At 36.3% G+C, this 20755-nt stretch overlaps 1 protein-coding gene across 1 annotated transcript in view; it reads left to right on the top strand.

The window, feature by feature from the left end:
- DMD (dystrophin) overlaps positions 1–20755 on the top strand; it is a 2251544-nt gene that overhangs the window by 862967 nt on the left and 1367822 nt on the right. Inside the window, exons 24-27 of the mRNA XM_049704774.1 lie at positions 1913–2026; positions 2974–3129; positions 9506–9676; positions 15620–15802. Coding sequence (XP_049560731.1) covers positions 1913–2026; positions 2974–3129; positions 9506–9676; positions 15620–15802 — 624 coding nt within the window. The remainder of the gene's footprint in view (positions 1–1912; positions 2027–2973; positions 3130–9505; positions 9677–15619; positions 15803–20755) is intronic.

Raw genomic sequence — 20755 nt, 5'->3', positions numbered from 1 at the left:
TTTTCCTATTGCTGCTGTAATAAGTTGCTGCAAATTTAATGGCTTAAAGCAGCACACATTTATTATGTTACAGTTCTGGGGGTCAGAAGTTCAATGTCAGTCTCAGTGAGCTAAAATCAAGGTATAGGCAGGGCTGTGTCCTTTCTGGAGGCTTTAGGAGAAAATTTGTTTCCTTGTCATTTTTAGCTTTTGGAAACTACATTCCTTGGCTCATGGTTTCTATCTTCTGTCTTTAAAGCCAGTAGTATAACACCTTCCAATTTCTCTCTTACACTCCTGCCTCCGTCTTAATAAGGACCCTTGTGGTTATATTGTGCCCATCTGGATAACCCAGGATCATCTCCCCATCTCAAAATCCTTAACTTAATCGCATCTGCGAATTCCTTTTTGCCATATGAGGCACCGTATTCACAGGTTCCAGTGATGGGGGCCTGAACATCTTGGAGGGTCATTATTTAACCTACCACAGTAAGTAAATTAAACAGTACAGTAAACGTTATGATAGTGGAAAGAGAAGAAAAGCAACATAAACTGGGAAAAGGGGTTATGAAATGTTCTTGGAGCATGGTTTATCTTACTACACCTTGAATAAGTAGAATTTAGGCACCTAATAAAAGAGGAAGAAAGAGTTTCTGACAAAATGGAGCAGTATGTTCAATTAACTGGAAGTAGTTCAATATTGGGGAGACAAAAGATATGTTTGGAGATTAATAAAATATGTGATTGGAGAAGTGGTCTGGGGGTAGATCGTGAATGGGTTGGTCACCATGCTTTGGAATATGAATTATAATCTAATGGTGATGGGATTAAAAATAATGATAAGGTGGAACTGTTACTTTAAGGGGGGAAAGATAAGATAATATCTGTGTTTTTAAAACATCACTTTGAGAAGAGGAAGGAGGAGAGAATAATATTGGCACCACTGTGGAGAATGGATTAGAGTGGAGTAAGACTGAAGCAGATACCAAAAAGAGCTAATGCAATAATCAAGGAGCCAATAATAAGATCTAAACTAGGACAGTGGTGATGTGAAGAAAAGAGCAAAACTAGGCTCAAAAGATGTCAGCCAGATAATAATGTTGAAGTTTTTAGATTCAGTCAAATGCTTTTAAAGTCATTATTATTTATCATATTGAAGAGGAAAATTTCTGAGAAGCACACATTTTCAATAGAAATTTAATTAAGAAAGGAGAAAGTAGCACATCTGGACAGCATAGTTGAATTGTAGGCAAATAAAGGAGTTTGAAAAATCATACACTTGAAAAGTAGCCCCCAAAAAGCAGCAGAACAAACAGACATTATGTGAGAAAATAATGGGATGTACTTGGCTATTTACAAATGATAAAAGATGACATTTTCCACCTGATCATTACTTCACCCTGGTCAGGCAAATGGGAAACGAAAAGCAAATTTTTTCTCTCTTTAAAGATGACAAAATCTTGTTCTGAAAGTTCTCAACTGGAGGGGCTATGTAAACTGTCAACTGTAGAAAACAGTTTTTGGAAGTTCAGGTTTAGGGAGGCTATAAAGACACCATTACATTGAGTTTACTGTTCATAGTTTGTTTTATGTACTTAAGGGCACGTTCTTAGTATCATCATGAGTTGTTTTGTAACTTAAAATTTCTCTAGAGGGGGATATGATTTAATGTTCTCAAGAGCAACATCATAAAACCACATTTGGTAGTAATTTTTTATTTTTAACAATAGCAGACTTCATACACCAGTGCTCATACAGTAGGCCATAAAAATGCAGTCTTAGAGAAAATATTCTTTTCCTGAAGAGCTACATAGAGACATCCTTCAAACATGGGAATTGTTCCTAGGCTTGTGTTCAAACATATCACCGTGATGAATTGTGTTAAGATAAATCAGCACCCCAATAATGCCTTAAAATGGGTCTCTGATTTCAGAATCACATAAAAACCCTGAAGAAATGGATGGCCGAAGTTGATGTTTTCTTGAAAGAGGAATGGCCTGCCCTTGGGGATTCAGAAATTCTTAAAAAACAGCTGAAGCAGTGCAGGGTAAGATTTTTATATGATACTTTTCATATGAAGACTTTTATATGGAAAATATTATTTAGTTATATTGATGATTCTGAACCAGGGGCAGTTTTGTCCCTCTGGGGGACATTTAGCAATGTCTGGAGGCGTTTTCATTTGTGGCAACTTGGGGTGGGGTAGATGCTACTGGCATCTAGTGGGTAGAGGCCAGGGATGCATCTAAATATCCTACAATGCACAGAACAGCACCCCACAGCAAAGAATTACCCAGCCCAAAATGACAGTAGTGCCAAGGTTGAGAAACTGGGCTAAATAAGAGAGAAATAGACAAAATATTGCCTTTTACTCAACACTCACTTTACAGTATTATTTTGATATAACATGCAGTTTAATTTAAAGGTAAAGAATTTTTTGAGCTATTTGTTATATCTTATTACAGGTTATCAGTCATACTATGTTTTTCTTACCATGTGTGTTGCACTGTAGTATAAGACAACGTGTATTTTGAAATAATATTGATTATACAATTGTCATGCAGTGGGAGGAGAACAATCTAGCTCTTTAAAGAACTTTCTTTGTGAATAAAAGCTAAAAAAGCAAATCCATTTTAAAAATAACCTTCACACCATCTTGCTATAAACAATTATTGCAATACCCTGTGTTTGAAAATCAAAATTCCTTCAAAAATAATAATGTATAAAACTCATCATTTTTGCAGTTTTCTCACACGAAGTATTAAGCGTATTTACTTTTGTAACTAATATAAGTAGACTACAGATACATAATTCCCTATTTCATTCATGCCATAAAAACCACTGAACATTTTTTTGCAACATATATTTCAGATTTTAAAGGGCAAAATTCATGTGTAGTGTCATGATTCCTAATTATATGTTTCCTACCTATGTTGCATTTCAAATAGGTTGTGGTAATTTTTTCAGCTAACTTAAATTGAATTATTTCCTTAGCTTTTAGTCAGTGATATTCAGACAATTCAGCCCAGTCTAAACAGTGTCAATGAAGGTGGACAGAAAATAAAGAATGAAGCGGAGCCAGAGTTTGCTTCTAGACTGGAGACAGAGCTCAGAGAACTTAACACTCAGTGGGAGCACATGTGCCGACAGGTATGTTCAATCTCTGTGGCTCGCTTCTTTTTAATTATGATTTCTTAATGTCTCCCTTCACCATTGCCCTTTTAAAAAGTTTAGTCTCTATGTTGTTGCTTTAAAGCACAGTTAATTAAAACTAGCCTTTGTCTAGCATATAAATTATTTTCATAGTAGATACTTTAAATAGTATATTCATCTTATTGGGGTCCTAAAATGACCTTATCACATGCAGCTGTCATTCTGAACAATAAGGCCCTTTTCTTAGGCATTATTTTTATTGAATCTTTTCTCCAGTGCATAACTTTATACAAGTAGTTGGATCAACAAAAGATACTTTTTACTTCTATACTTGGTACAGAAATAAAATGAATGAGTAATGCATGCATATGTACAAATATGATAAGTATTTTTCACTTTTGATTGTTAAGATTGACAAGTTTGGCTTCTTCAGTACGTCCCTTTCAATAAATGGATTAAGATTGGGAAATAGTTAAGAATAGCTCAGTAGAAAACATATAAAATAACTGTACATTCACATCTGAGTTCCTCAGTTTTATATAGCAGAGTGTTTTATAGATATTTATTTCCAATTTTAAGATTAAATTACGGAAGAGAAAATATTACATACACATGTAGTGTACATCAGATACTTCTTGTTCAAAAGATGAAATTTTGACCTAATGCAGTGACTGCTTTTCAGTACACTAATACCTTTTTTGAAGTTAATGATAGGTTTCATTTTACGTGTATTAGAGGCAGTCAGTCTTTCGTTATTTCTAAGTAACCTTTGAAAGTTGAAAAGAAATCATGCCAAAAGGCAAAAACTAAATTTGAAAAAGAAAGGAATTTGGACAAGTAAAAGTCAAGGCAAGTCACCCAGCTAATACCATCACTGACAAATGCTCAGCAGTTCTATTAACTCACAGATGAGATAGCCCTGGGTCAGCTAGCTTGCATTCTTCTCCTGCAGTAAGCTGGTTCTAGAAGGGATGTTCAGGAAAAAAATATTACCTAGAGAATAGATTTTATCATTGATGTTTTCCTGGAAGGCCAGTATGAAAGGTATTTGTTTGTTGAATGCTTTTAATGGATGAATAGAAAGGACAACACCAGTTTATTTAGAGCAAGGGAGAGGACAACAGCAAAAAAAGTTTTATGAGAAAATGGGCGGGAAATAAGTCATTAATTTTCTTTTAAGTCACAGTGAGGATTTACTATTCATATCAGGTACGATGGGAAGCTATTAGACCTTTAGGTATAGAAGTGGCATCATGTAAAGTGGTTGTTTAAAAGTTTGCTATATAATCCTGTTATATGAAGAATAGACCAAAGGGGCACAAGTGGAAGCACGTAGGAATCCCAGTTATCCAGGTAGGAAATAATACTGGCAAAGAACAGCCGGGGATGTTAGTGGAGATTGAGAGACATGAAGAAATTTGAAACGTATAATCCTCTTATGACGTCATGTTTGGTTAACTGTCCAAACCTCTCCCAATAATTTTCCAAGTTCTCCCATAGAGATAGAGCTGGTTTGAACTCTTGTTGCTCTGTCTCATTACTGTTCATTGCTTTTATGTGTATTTTCCTATTATACAGTAATTAACATGAAGAGGGGCTGTGTTATTCTAGGCAAACTGGACCAAAGTGCTTGTGTGAGTCAAACTTTGTAGAAACTCTATCCTCCCTGGCCAACTTCAGCAAGCTTATCTCACTCAATGTGGTCACTCATTTTTTTTTGTTTCTTCTAACCAGTTAGGCAAGTTCTTCCTTGTTATATTTTTCATCAGGGCTTTCACACTCACATCCACCCTTGATCATTATTCTTATCCTAAGTACACATTCGTTTCTTGATTTTATGTTTTATCAGACCCCATTAGAAATGGCAGTGCTTGCTGAAGGAGAATGCTTGCAGAAAGTCCAGGGTGATGGGGAGGGAGGGATAAGCATATTCAGAGTTTTCTGTTTTGAGCAACAGTGTTGGCTACTGTGCCTTTAAAGAAGGAAAGACTGCGAGCTAAGGGAGGAACCAAATTGACTAGCTTAATAGAATGATCAGTACTTCTATTTTGGTCATGTTTATTTTGGAGAAGTAGACAGTCAAAATACATCTGGAATTCAAGTGGGGTGCTTAAATTGAACGTATAAACTATGTACACAAAAATAAAGATAACATTTATGTAAGATAACTCCTATCTCACAATGAAAAGATTTGTCAGACCCACTTCCCCAAAATATTTGGCCAAATTGGATAAAATAAAAACTCTGATGGATGGAGAAGACTTTCTTGTGGATAGAGAGGCAAACAATGTGTAAGAGCAACAGCTCTGGAACCAGATTGCCTGGGTTTAGATCTTGCCTTCACCATAAACTACTTGTGTGATCCTGGAAGAGTTGTTTAATCTCTCTGTGCTTCAGTTTCCCAGTCTTTACAATGTGATGATATTACTGCCTGCTTTATAAGAATTTTAAAATAATAATTAAATGAATTTGTGTTTGTAAGGTGTACAGATCAGTATCTAGCACAGAATAACCACTTGTTAAATAAAATAAATGGATATGAAATAGACATAAACCTACATATATAAAATTATAAAGCATTTATAATTTCTAAATAAATAATGTATGATTATATATTTTAATTATTAGTGGCTATAAATTTATACTAGATAGTTATCAAGAAACACTGGATTTAGAAACCAGGTGGATGTCATTCTGGCACCTTGCAGATCATTGTCTTTCCAAGTCAATACATCTTTTGGGTGCAGTCATCCACAGACCCCTGGGTCGCTCTGCCTCATTCCTTGAGTATTTTAACAGCTGACTCACTGTTAACTCCTGTCATAATTCTTGGTGATTTCAGTATCTTCTTAGATGGTTCTTCTAGTTCCTGAGCCCTCGGTTCCTTGGTAACCGCTCCAGTGATTTTTGTCTTCCACCCTGCCTCAGCCACTCACTCCCAGCTTCATAACCTAGACATCACACCCCGCGGCCTCCAGCACACACACAATACAACCACTATGGAACCTGTATGGAGATTCCTCAAATAATTAAAAATAGAGCTGCCTTATGATCCAGCAATCCCACTTCTGGGTATATTTACAAAGGAAATGAAATCAGGATCTCAAAGAGATATCTGCACTCCCAAATTCATTGCAACATTATTCACAATAGCCAAGATAAGGAGACAACCTAAGCTTTGGTCAGGGATAAACAGATAAAGAAGATGTGGCGCGCGCGCGCGCGCGCACACACACACACACACACACACACACACACAGTATTATTCAGCTGTGAGAAAGAAGGAAAGCTTGCAATTTGCAACAAGCTGGATGAAACTTGAGGGTATCGTACTAGGTCAAATAAGTCAGAGAAAAACAAATGCTGTATGATCTCAGTTATATGTGGAATCTAAAAAAGCCAAACTCAAGTGAGTAGAATGGGGACTTCCAGGGCTTGCAGAGTGGCGGAAATGAAGAGATTCTGGTCAAGTGGTACAAACTTCTGGTTTATGATGAGCAAGTTCTTGGGATCTAATTTACAGTATGGTAACTACAGCTGACAGTTTTATATTCTATACTTGACAGTTGCTGGGACAGTAGATCTTTAATGTTTTCACGATAAAAAGAAAAACGGTAATTATGTGTGATGATGAAGGCATTGACTAATCCTATTGTGGTAATCATTTCACAATATATATGTGTACTTTAAACAGTGTTTTATGTCAATTGTATCTTAATAAAGGTGGGGGGAAAAGGAAGTAGAATGGGGAGGGGCAGTGCTGAATGTTAGATTTACAAATTCTAGAACAGGAAACATGAAGAACTTTCTATTTTATCAAGAGGTTGATGCAATATAATCTGCTGAAACTGGCGGTCGATTGGTAAATTTAAGGCTAGAAGGTTGACATCACTAATGTGATAAAGGTGAGGGAGAAATTGTGATTTTAACCTCAATGTTTTCACAGAAACCCTTCTAAAATACGAAACCACAAAAAAAAAATTCATCTCTCTCTGATCAGTTGTAGAGCTGTGGAATGTTAAATTTGGAAAAGACCTTGGAAATCTTCTGCTCCAATTGTTAGGTTAGTTAAGAAGTGGAGATAAAGAGAAATGAAGTGATGTTTCCAGGTTCACTTAGCTTGTTAGTGACTGAGTACAGGTATCCAGATTCCAAAGCTGGTGTTCTTTCCAATGCACTCATGCTGTCACCTCAAAATGAATTCCTTTTCTTTTCTTTCTTTCCTTTTAAAATAATCACTCCTGATCCCTTTCTTCTGGTTTAGTTTTATAGCATGCAATATGTTTTTTACTACAAGTCTTTGCCTAAGTTCCGTTAGTCACTCTAATATTATTGTCACTTTGCCAACTACCTCAAAAGATTATAGCAGAGTATCTAAGTAGAAATTTAACAGCTTGTTTACTTGGGCTTATTATAGGCTCATTGACTATGCAAAATAATCTTTATACCTTAACTAGTGTAATTGTTAGATACATGCTTCTAGCTGTGTCAGAATGAAACATACATTTACACTTCAATAGATGAAGCACTACATTCTCCTAGGAGAGTAAAGAAAGTAGTTTTAATTTAACTACCTTAGCCTTAGGGTGGTTGCAAAGTGTAAGGAAAATTAATATGATGATGGTTCTGTACATATTTAGTATTTGGTAAAGTACCATGAAAACTTCATTATACTAAAAGTATGCCTTATGTATTAAGACTTTACGATTACAACTCTGTTATTTAAAAGATAGAACTCTACTTAATCCCAGAGAGAAGAATAACATAATTTGATTAGAGTTATTTTTTAATTAATTAATTTATTTATTTTTGGCTGTGTTGGGTCTTCGTTGCTTCATGCGGGCTTTCGCTAGTTGCGGCGAGTGGGGGCTACTCTTCGTTGTGGTGTGCAGGCTTCCCATTGCGGTGGCTTCTCTTGTTGCAGAGCACTGGCTCTAGGCGTGTGGGCCTCAGTAGTTGTGGCATATGGGATCAGTAGTTGTGGCTCACAGGCTGTAGAGCGCAAGCTCAATAGTTGTGGCACACAGGCTTAGTTGCTCCGCAGCATGTGGGATCTTCCCGGACCAGGGCTCGAACCTGTGTTCCCTGCATTGGCAGGCAGATTCCTAGCCACTGCACCACCAGGGAAGTCCCTAGAGTTATTTTTTAAGGTAAAAGAGAAGCACTATATATAATCATTCTAATACTGAACGGAGATTTTTCCCTCACTGTGTTACAGCAGGGTACTTTATAACAAGCTATTAGCATGCACGATTTTCTCTTAGGTATTTTAAGTTTTGCTATCTTTCTGGTTAATAAGTAATAAATTCTGTTATAAAGTTAGTATTTCAGAAATGTATGAGGCTTTACAAGGCACAAGTCTCCTGTCACACATGCTGTTTTTCAACTTGTGTTTTTAATTTAAAATTAAATACTGGATAACTTTCACTTCAGTATAGATGTATTGGTGCTATGTGGTATCCTATTCTGTGTGTGTACATGTGTATCCCACTATTTATTTAACTAACTCTCCATGAAAGCACATTTGGGTTTGTTTCCAATATGTTGCTGTCTCCAAAGCTGAATTGAATAGTGTACATACAACTTTGTACACTTCGTTTTGTATGATTCATTCTTTAAAGTGGAAGAGTAGACTCAGATTTATGAACATTAAGAAATTTAATGCATTTTGCCAATATACTGTCTAAAAGGTTGTACTATGTCAGATATTTCCCTCAACGGGTATAAAAACTTTTCTTTTCCCACATTCCTGCTCAAACTGGGCATTTTTGCTAGTTTTTTCCAGTCTCATATTTGAAAACATACTAATTTAATTTAATTTGCTGTTATTTAACTATAAATGATACTGAGCATCTTTTCACATATATATGGCCTCATTTTAATTTTATTTCTGTGAATTACATGACTATGTCTTTTATCCATTTTCTATTTTTTTCTTTTTTATGAGAGTTTTCTGTAGGTATATGATTATTAAGTTCCTAGGATATTTGAACTTGTAAAACAGCATCAAAGAGCACAAAGAATTTCTACTTCTATTGTGTGCCAATAAATTTACTCTTCCAACTGAAACAATGTTTTTCTTTATTCTCCATTTGCAGAAATGCATTACCATACACAATAGCTAAATTATGGTCTTAAGAGAATCTGTTCATTATGCCAAGGAAATGCCTATATCTCATTTTAACACTTAGGTGAAATTAAGTGTATCCAATTGCTATGACTTACTTTCCTCCTTCATGTAAGCTTTTTACTTCTTGCTTCATCTTTTGTATCTAAGCTTTCTATTATTTACAGATTTGTCAGTAATAATATAATGGTAATGTTTTGTGACTTTCAATATTCATGCTTTACTTCTTGGTTTGTTTTATGGAAGGTCTATGCCAGAAAGGAGGCCTTAAAGGGAGGTTTGGATAAAACTGTAAGCCTTCAGAAAGATTTATCAGAGATGCATGAATGGATGACACAAGCTGAAGAAGAATACCTAGAGAGAGATTTTGAATATAAAACCCCAGATGAATTACAGACAGCAGTTGAAGAGATGAAGGTAAAAGAAACCAAATAAAACAAATTGTGATTCTGCACAGTCGGCTCTTTTCTTGGTTTAATAGTAGAGGTTGCTTTTTGATTGATTTAGCTTCAAGTTTGATATACATTGTGTAGAATGTTTAAACTTTTTATTTATTAAGTCTATGCATTGTGGTCACAACATAAATATTGACAATCACGGTTTGGAGCATTTTCCCCTTGAAATTATGTACTATTAAGAGATTGGAATCAGCTACTCACATTAGATGTTTCTAGCTGATGCAAATTCAAACTGGAAATATGTCAAAGTGTTATTGAAATGACAGTTGGAAATGTCAACAGGCTGTGTTAATTTGGTGGTTTAAAGGGTTTCTTAGAATTTGGGAGTACTAAATATTTTAGCTGATGGTCTTTAATATGGATAAAAGGACTGTGTTTACATGAACTTCTCTTGAAACGATAGGATAAAAAATACAACATTGATTTAGGACCAAGGAAACAGGTATGTAGAAAGGACTGGGAGGTGAAGCTTGGTAATTGGATCTACACAACTGCATTTCAGGATGGCCCCGGACAACTCAGTAGTCAGTGTAATCCTCTATTTTTTCATGTGTAAATCATCTCATTTTATAACTTGAAAGTATCAACTGAGGATTGAAACTTAAATGTAAGTAAATTGCCTAGCTCAGAGTGAGCACTCAATGATTTGCAGCTATAATGATACTTATTATCTTCATGTACTAGCAATAACACATTTTTTAACCACATTAGCCTAGGTGAATTATTAATACATATTTGTTTGGTTTGAGGCCTCATGATGGAGCAGAATCATTTTGGAGCTAGACACTTGGGTTTAAAACCTGCTTTGGCCCCTTGCCAACTGTGTAAACTTGGGCAAGTTGCATAAGCCCAGTGAGCTTTCATTCCCTCATTTGTGAACTGGATATCAAAATACCTGATTTTCAGAATTATTTGAAGGGTGAAACATAAAAGTCCTAATGTAGTACACAAAATAGATGCCCCAAACTAGTTAATTATTATTACCATTATTATTATCATTGTTGTGTGGTAAGAAATTAATTATATGCACTTTATTATATATTTTATATGATTATTCAATGAATATTGTAATTAATAGTAGAATGTGCCCACATGAAAACTCAGATGCTTAAATATCAAAGATATCATATGGCTTTAGTCACATGGAAATTAAAATTAAAACATATAAGGAAGACTATATTTGGATAAACAGTAATAGTGTCTTTGAGTATTAAAAACTACAGAATCATTCTAATCTAACAATACCATACATCATTCATTTATCAAGAAATATTGTATACTTACTGTCAAACACCCTTCTAGACACAGAATACAGTAGTGTGCAATACATAAAAGCTACCTGACTTCTTGGAATTTTCATTCTAGTTGGGGCGGGGGGGTAGGCAATGAATGGAGAAATTTAAAAATTCATTTGAGATCATGATGATTTCCCAAAAAAATAAACCAGGATTGTGAAATAAATAATAACTAGAGTGCAGGTGGCAGTTGGAGGTGGTGAGATGCTGTTTTAGAAAGGGTTGATTTGTAGGGCATTTGTGAGGAATTATATTTAATCTGAGATATGAATCATAAGAAAAAGCCAACCTTAAAAATGTCTTATGGGGCACATTCCATTCTGAGGGAAGAGCTCCTGCAAAGACCCTAAGGCTAATTGGGAAGAGAAAGAGGCCCACCTGCCTGAAGAGAGTAAAACAGGATAAATGACCTGAGGTGATTTGTAGGGGCTGAGTAGATATCTGCTAACACAGGAGCTTTGTAGGATACGGAGGGGTTTTCATTCTTAGTGAAATGAGAAAGCCATTGGAAGGACTATAATGATTTTAAGTTTGACTGTGGGGAGGTCCCCGTTAAGGAAATTATATCATAGAATGTGAGAGCTGGAGGGTACTTTGGAAGGAAACTAGTCTACACTTCCTCTGTGCAGATCAGAAAACGGAAATTCCCAGATGGGTCAAATAATTTACTCATAGTCACAGGCTTTATCTGTGGTAGAATCAAGAATATATTTCCCTCTATCCCTATCCCATTCTAAGCTGTTCTAAGCTATGATATGCCATTCCATTCCATTCTGTGAAGCATGTGCCACCCCACTTGCCTTTCCTCGCATGGCTCAATTCCCTCATGGCTTTTCTCGCCATCTCTTCTAATGCTGCATAGCCACTACTTCAGCTCCCTAAGGAGATAATCAGCAGTCAGCTTGTGTTCAGCTGTTCTGTGTTTCCTGGTTCCTTTGTTTGGATCTGGCCCTCTCCCCTCATTCCTTGAACACTTTGCTTATCTGGTAACCACTCAGTCAGATCCCTTTTCCTTTTCCAGTACTGGAGAGTAGACTGTCTCAAATTTTTTTAAAAAGTTATACACAATCCCTGAAATGAGTGGCCCAACCAATCAGTTCACACTGATTTGCATGTTTAAATAACAGATTTAGCTACAAAACTGGTGCATATGGGGGTAATATTGAAAAGAGGAAAAGCTCAGGCAGCTTGTGTCCACAACAGCAAAGGGAGTTGGCATTTCTTGTGTTTTCCGTCTGCCAGTCAAGGTAATCTCTTTCAGTCTGTTTCCCTACCTAGAGGGTAGTGATAGTACCTTGTTCAGGCTTCCACCTGTCCTCCTGTTGAGAGCAAATTTTTCTTCATTGTCGGAAGAGACTCATAGACCTACTTCATCATTTCTCCTTGATTTAGTCAGATAAAAAGTAGAGACTTTCTGTTTCTTTACTTTTCTCTCCTGTGTTTTACTTGAAAATGATAATGCTGCTTTTGACTTCTTTTTTCTCTGTAAACAAAACTTTTCTATTAACATAAAAGAGCCAAGGGGAGTGTTTCATTAGCAACATCTGATTCTTTTGAAGGTCTGAAGTGACTGTATGCTGAAATTTATATTAAACCCTTTAAAAAAAACTCTGGAATTTCAGTTTTTGATGGTTTTCTTTGTTTCTTTTTAAAATTTTTACAATATGGTAACTCTAGTCCTAGTGTTTACTAGGAATTACATACATGTATTTGCTATTCTCATTCTGTGGGGGGGCAGGCTAGAATAATCCCAATGGGGGGAGGATCAGAATCACCTGGAAGACTGAGGTGGCGCCTGAGATTTTTCATTTCTGAAAAGTTTCCAGGTCATGCCAAGGAATAAGTTCCAAGGTGGTTCCAAGGAAGCACATTTTGACAATCACTGGTTCGAGGTATTGGCAATGAAAAGTGTCTGAGCTTATGATGGTTAGCTTCCTAGAAATATATGGAAAAAAAGCCACCACTTCTGATGAGGATTATGTCTAAACTATACCAGTCATTTAGTTTTCTACCTTTCCCTGCAGTGGAGAAATTGGTCATGATCTCCTTTTCTCTTACCATTCTTCTCTGAACCTTTCCCAATTTCTAAGCCTGATTTTAAAAAAGAATTTATGAACGCCTAAACATCAGGGGGAAATGTTTCTTATTCTGCATTTTTGATCGTTTCATGGGTTGTTTATAATTTGCATAAAATGCAATTTCATTCACTGGATCCACTACATCATGTTCCTTCTTCATCTCACAGAGGATTTGAGATGGGCTTAACAGAAGCTATGTGAAAGAAAAGATGTAACTCCCAGGATGATTTACTTAAACTCTCTGAACCTCGGTTCTCGGATGTGTAATATAGAGAAAACAAAACTTATTTCACAAGGTTTCGTTAAATATCCAGTGAGGTAGTACATACGACATGTCTGTCATAGCACACAGTAGCACATACTAAGTGATTAATGTTTGTCAAAGTTGTTTTTAATGCTAAAATTACACTGGCCAAAATATGGTTTGCATAGAAACAAATCCCATGCTCAGTGTGCCAAAAGACAGATTTATTTAAAATTTTGAAATAAAATTTCAATCAATTAAAATCAGTGAAGGCAGTCATTTAATAGTCAAAACAACTTGCATTTGCTATCGTATTTTATACTTTTTAAGGCATTATGGGACTAAATCCAAAGGCATAGAGTGATTGTGTTGAAAATTAGAAAGGCATTCTATAGCTGACTTTGCCCATTTACTGCCTATATCCCCTTATTCTCACTACTATACTGCATATAGGCACAACTTCCACCTGCCAGAATCTGCATTTCTTTACCTGACAGCTTTCTGAGGCCACCGAATCCCACTTTTTCCACCTGAGTATGGCTTCACATACTAGGAAATTAACATTCCCCCAACAGGGTTCAACCAATGATGGGAGATGATGTATAAATACCCCAGCGCCCTCACCCCTGAGTGGGATAAACCTGAGACCTGTGTTTCCCAGAGCTTCTTGGCAGGATTAAACTCCAGTCACCAACAGCAATTGCTGGGTTAATAAGTATACCCTTCTAATCTCCATTCTCTTTCCATTCCCCATCTCCCTACCACTGTTTCCTTCACATCGTGCATAAACTACTTATGCTGGAAAGCTCGTCTCAAGGTCGGCCTTCATAGTAACCCACAGACGAATAGCAACACTCCTGTAGTTGAACAAGTTGAGTTTATTACTTTTGGTAATGAGGGAGAATACACACCATGGGCAACCATGGGTTATACGAGTAAGAGAGTATTCAAACCTGTTGTAGGATGTGGGTTTGTGTTAGATGATTTAAGGGAGGGTTTAAGGGCTTTGCTCTGGATTTCATTTTGACACCTAGTAGGAGTAACTCTGTGATTGGGTATCTTAATACATTTTTCCTGGAAGGAGAGAAGACTAGAGAGAGGCTGAAGATACGTAATAATTGATAAAGAAGCAGCAGTGACTCATTAACAGGATGGGGAAGTGTCTGATATTTTCTGGTTTGGACATCGTTTATGTTTTTGTCTATATTCTTACATGATTATGGAGTGGAATTTCTGTCATGATCTGCAGTGGTAACAAAGTAGCATGTCTGATATTGATGTTTTGTGAAACAGTTTATCTTCAACACAAGAATACCAGGGCATAGCTGTACTAGGCCAGCCCCCTCATGTCAGGAATTTCTCTTCTCTTTCTCTTACGCATTTTCAGTTACTGAACACAGCTTTCTTTTAACAAAATATGTTCCAAATATAGCATTAAGAAGACTTATTTCTGTGTTAATTATTCTTTGATTTAAATAATGATATTTGCACTGATTTCAATATTCATCCGAGTAATTTATAAGTGATTTCAATTCTAGACTATGAGATATTTTTGAACCTAGTTAGCATTGAAATATTTGGTTCTTGCTTATTTCACATGTGTGTGTGTATATATATGTGTGTGTGTGTGTGTATGTGTGTTTGTGTGTTCTCCACAAATACACATCCACATACAGACTACTTTTCAAACTATTCTGATTAAAGGTCAGTTACATTCTGATTATAAATTTTTTCCTGCAAGTTTCCAATTGTCACTGAACTCAAATTTTTTTTTAATTTTATTTAATTTATTTATTTTTGGCTGTGTTGGGTCTTCATTGCTGCACGCAGGCTTTCTCTAGTTGCAGCGAGATGGGGGTAGTGGGGACTACTCTTTGTTGTGGTGCGCGGGCTTCTCATTGTGGTGGCTTCTTTTGTTGCAGAGCACGGGCTCTAGGCGCACAGGCTTCAGTAGCTGTGCACAGGCTCAGTAGTTGTGGCGCGCAGGCTCAGTAGTTTTGGCGCATGGGCAGCTTAGTTGCTCCATGACATGTGGGATCTTCCCAGACCAGGGCTCGAACCCATGTCCCGTGCATTGGCAGGTGGATTCTTAACCACTGCACCACCAAGGAAGTCCCATCACTAAACTCAAATTTATGGAAGTGATTGCAGTCAGTAGTGGATTTATTTTTATTAATCTCATTCTAACAGAAATGTTGCAAGGAAGAAAGAATATGATATATAGGAATGCATCTTGAAAGTAAAGTCATTGCCTTGCTATTAAGAGAGCATTGTTTATTTTTCAGAGAGCTAAAGAAGAGGCCCAGCAAAAAGAAGCAAAAGTGAAACTCCTCACTGAGTCTGTAAACAATGTCATAGCTCAAGCTCCAGCTGCAGCACAAGAGGCCTTAAAAAAGGAACTTGACACTCTGACCACCAACTACCAGTGGCTCTGCACCAGGCTGAATGGGAAATGCAAGACTTTGGAAGTCAGTTGCTTTTCTTGATCTTTATCAATTAGTATATGTCAGCTTATGGTTATATGTGAAGCATAGTGATTAAGAACACAAACTCTGGTTTAAGATTACTTAGGCTCAAATTCTTCACTCAGGCACTTACAAGTTTGCAACTGTGGGCCATTTGCTTAACTTCTATAAACCTGTTTCCTATCTATAAAATGGACATAAAAATAATACTGATTTCATAGAGTGAGAAAATTAAATAAACTATTCTATATAAAGTACTTAGCCTAGCACTCAGTACTTGTAAGCCACTCCCAGTCTGTTGTTGTTGTTACGATTATTATTATTATTATTAGGTCACAAAATCCCATGAATAAGTTTTCTCAAGATTTATAGAAACTGGTCTCTCTTTTTTCATATATTTGAATGTCCATAAAGTCATATAATTATCTTAGCAGGAAGGTATTCTGGGGAGAAAGTATATCTTATTATAATTCTCTTTAACAATTGTGGTGCCCTATAGAGTTCTTTACAAGACATATTGTCTAACTAGCTTTTTTCTGGACATTTTACATTATATTAATTTATTATCATAAGTCCTGCCTTATCTTTCCCATATGCTTTACTCCTTAGGTTATGATACTCTGAATATACTTGATAAGGAATTCAGATACCCCAAGTGATTACCATGTAATTGTAACAAAAGCAAACTGTGATTCTCCATGTGAAAATACTGTTTATTAGCAGTTTGTATCATGTCAAGGACGCCAAAACTTTACCTACTACCAAATGCTGAAGCTGCCAGATACTGCACACCAATTGGGCTTTAAATTCAGCCAACTTCTCCTGCATAAACTGAGTCATCTTTGTGAATATAGTTGATAAAGAATTCAGGTGTCCCATTATTGTTGAAGAACATGATTGTTTAGGGAGCTTTTTATATTAAGTGTTTTATGTTTAGAGGCAGATAAAACTCAGACCAATAGAGTAGACCTTTAAAAAATATTAAAACTGTATCCTTCACCCTGTACCCAAGATTTCCAATATTACAACTCCAAGTTTCTCCATTATCAATTCCAGTTCCTTCTTTATTTATCAGTCCCTGTTCATTTTTTATCCAATTCACTCCTCACACACTTGCCTAGTGCCTTCTGTATTCAAGGAACTATTATAGTTGCTGAGAATATAAAGGAAAATCTCTTCAATTGGTGCTATGTCAGTACTACAGAAAATAAAACAAAGAATGGGAAGAGATGACCCTGAAAGTTTCAAGGAAGTCACAACTGATTCAATATCATGTTATATGAGATGAGGACTTTTTATATCTAAGGAAGTGCTTTCTGATCATATTCAAATAAAACATTTAAATATTGTTTTCTTAGGTTCCTAATTTCTTTACATCATCATTATTCTTTGCTTTCTATTATTCATGTTGTTCACTTAAAAATATGCTACTCTGAAAAAAAAAATATGCTACTCTGGAGAAATGTCTATTTAGGTCTTCTGCCCATTTTTGGATTGGATTGTTTGTTCATGTACCACAGTGTTCATTGCAGCTCTATTTACAATAGCCAGGATGTGGAAGCAACCTAAGGGTCCATCGACAGATGAATGGATAAAGAAGATGTGGCACATATATACAATGGAATTTTACTCAGCCATAAAAGAAAGGAAATTGAGTTATTTGTAGTGAGGTGGATGGACCTAGAGTCTGTCATGCAGAGTGAAGTAAGTCAGAAAGAGAAAAACAAATACCATATGCTAACACATATATATGGAATCTAAAAAAAAAAATGGTTCTGAAGAACCTAGGGGCAGGATAGGAATAAAGGCACAGATGTAGAGAATGGACTTGAGGACGCGGGGAGGGGGAAGGATAAGCTGGGACGAAGTGAGAGAGTGTCATGGACATATATACACTACCAAATGTAAAATAGATAGCTAGTGGGAAGCAGCCGCGTAGCACAGGAGATCAGCTCGATGCATTGTGACCACCTAGAGGGATGGGATTGGGAGGGTGGGAGGGAGACGCCAGAGGGATATATGTATACATAGAGCGGATTCAGAAACTAACACAACACTGTAAAGCAATTATACTCCATTAAAGATGTTAAAAGAAATATGCTACTCCTCCAGAAATCTATTTTGGGGTATGTTTTCCAAAATTAATTAATTTTCATATTAATAACAAAATTTTCAAGATTTTTTATGAATTATCGTTCCATTTCTCATCTGTAATGGCACTTCTAAACTTTCCTCTTCGTGTTAAAGTTATCAAGTTATTTAGTCTCTCTTTATTCCTTCTCCACTGGTTTGGAATATATATGCTATTTATTTTAATGGAACCCTTAATTACCTTAAATACTATCTTGCATACCTTAATCCACAAAGTCCACCAATGATAAATATTTCTGCACACCTAACAATGATATAGCAGAACCACTAGAATCATTTAACTCTGAATTTATTTCCCATCTTCCATATTGTTGTTGCACCCTATTTCTTATCCCCCTAAATTAGTCAGTGCTATTGCCACTGTGTTGTTGAAATTATTATTATTAATATTTATTTAGATTTGCCATCACTATTTTACCAACTTCTGTGATGATTTTTGCTTTTCTGTACCCTTCTTTTGCTTCTGCTCTTCCACTGAGTGTGAATAGCAAGTGCTCTCAGACTTTGTATGACTGAAAATGCCTTTTTTTTTTCGCTCTCAGTGTTGAGGAATGGCCTAGCTGAGCATATAATTATGCTAGGGGAGTTATTTTTTTACAACACTGAAAAATGTTATTCTGTTTTCTTCTGCAATTTCTTGCTGTCAAGAAGTCTGCTGCCAAATTATCGTTTCTTTATAATTTTCTCAGGTACATTTCCATTTTCTCTTTGTCTTTGATGCATTGCAGTTTCAGTCTATCTATGTGTAATTTGCTTTCATTTGTACTTTGTCACCTGGTGTATTAATAAGAACAGAAAGATTCTTTCTTTCTTTGGTGGTCTCCAAAAAACTTTTCTGGAGGTTTTCTTTCTCCTAATCTCTCCATTCCTTCCTAAGGGAACCTTTATTAGATCTATGAAGAATCTCCCCATCCTGTATTCAGATTCTTGGCTTCTCTTTAATATTTTCTATATTTCTATATCTTTTGGATTCTGGGTAATTTTCTAAAATCCATCTTCCAGTTCTCAAGTTTTCTCTTCACCTGCCTAGTGCATAATTTATTCTTTGATATATAAATACATTCATCTCTGCATTCACATCTATCTATATGTGTGTGTGTTTGTATTTTTTCAAAGGCTGTATTTTCCATTTCTCAATGTTTTACTTAGTTGTTTTGCAAATTTGTCTCTTTTGCATAATCTTCTGCTTTTGTGTAATTCTGTTTTTTCCTTTAAACAATTTAAACTTATGTAATATAGTTGGTTGAGAAATCTCAACTTAATGAGTAATAGCATGAAACAGTTTTGGTTTTCCAGTAACTAAGACCAACCAGGTTAAACTCCATTTTCTGCCTATAGTTGGCTTTTTAATCAGTATTTCAGTCTGATCCTCTAAGTTTTCATTTACTTTTAGTTATTAAAAGTCTCATAAATTTTTTGTTTTTATTTTTTTAATTTTATTTTTGGCTGCGTCCGGTATTTGTTTTTCTCTTTTTGGCTGTGTTTGGTCTTCATTGCTGCGCTCGGACTTTCTTTAGTTGCAGCGAGTGGGGGCTACTCTTCGTTACAGTGCATGGGTTTCTCATTGCGGTGGCTTCTCTTGTTGCGGAGCATGGGCTCTAGGCATGCAGGCTCAGTAGTTGTGACTCGCAGGCTCTAGAGTGCAGCCTCAGTAGTTGTGGTGCACGGGCTTCATTGCTCCGCGGCATGTGGGATCTTCCTGGACCAGGGCTCGAACCCGTCTCTCCTGCATTGGCAGGCGGATTCTTAACCACTGTGCCACCAAGGAAGCCCTAAAAGCCTCATATAAATTTTGATCTCATACTTTATTAAAATCTTCCACCAGCTTAATCTTGTGGGTTCAGTAATTTATACAGATTTGGGAGTGAGAAAAAAAGATCTTACAGTCCTCTTCTCTCAATTTCTGGATAGTAATCTTCTAATTTTAGTATATGGGAGGATAAGGAAGGAAAAATACTCTTCATCTGATGTTCTTTCTTTGGCTGGCTGCAGTTGCTATTAACTGTTTTGTTAATATCCACACACATCTGTGATGATGAGTCTGTTATCACCAGACTCTATAGGTTATCACTACTGATCTGGCTTGTTCTCTATAGGTTTGTTGTGGTCTGATGGAGAGCCCAGTTGGCCTTGTTCACATGGACTTTGAACCCTAGAAAAGATTTCCTAAGCATACATGATAACAGAGTATTCAACAAGAATTTCAGGCTGACTCTTGCCAATAGCCTTATACCACGTTGAAAATTAAACCTTTTTGTCTTACCCACTATATCTCAAATCAGCCTGTGGGCGCTGGCAGATCCCATATTACGTAACTCTTAGGAATGAGAAACGTGAAATAGTTGTCCTTGATCCCTCTTTGGCCATACCAGCATCTCAGTAGGGAATGCATGTCAACCATTCCTTTCTGAATATACCCACCCACTTGAAGAGCATTGCTCTTTTAGATCCTGTAAAGAAAAGGGACCAAGGGACCAGATGAGTTTCCCCTAAACACCCTCATAAAAAGGTAAGAAAAAAGGATTGCCTAACTTTTCAAATTCTCCTCTCTTCATGTTCCCCCAGTGCCCTCCCCATTAGCCATCTCTCTTTAGATGAGGGCTTGTAGAAACATCTAGCAGAAGTTTTAGCAACATGGAATATAGGGAACTTAGCCATTTTATTTCTTAAGTATGAATTCTGGTTGTTAGTCTCAAGAAAAGTAGATCCTACTGGCAACTTTTATCACCAGGCTCAACTTATTTATTATAAAATTTTTAAAACAATGTTCTGTTATCTCTGATCACAATGTATGGATTCTACCAT

This window comes from Orcinus orca, chromosome X, assembly GCF_937001465.1.
Source record: "Orcinus orca chromosome X, mOrcOrc1.1, whole genome shotgun sequence".
NCBI lineage: Eukaryota > Metazoa > Chordata > Mammalia > Artiodactyla > Delphinidae > Orcinus > Orcinus orca.
Note: the sequence above shows the minus strand (reverse complement) of the source record. Positions and strands in the feature narration are given on the sequence as shown.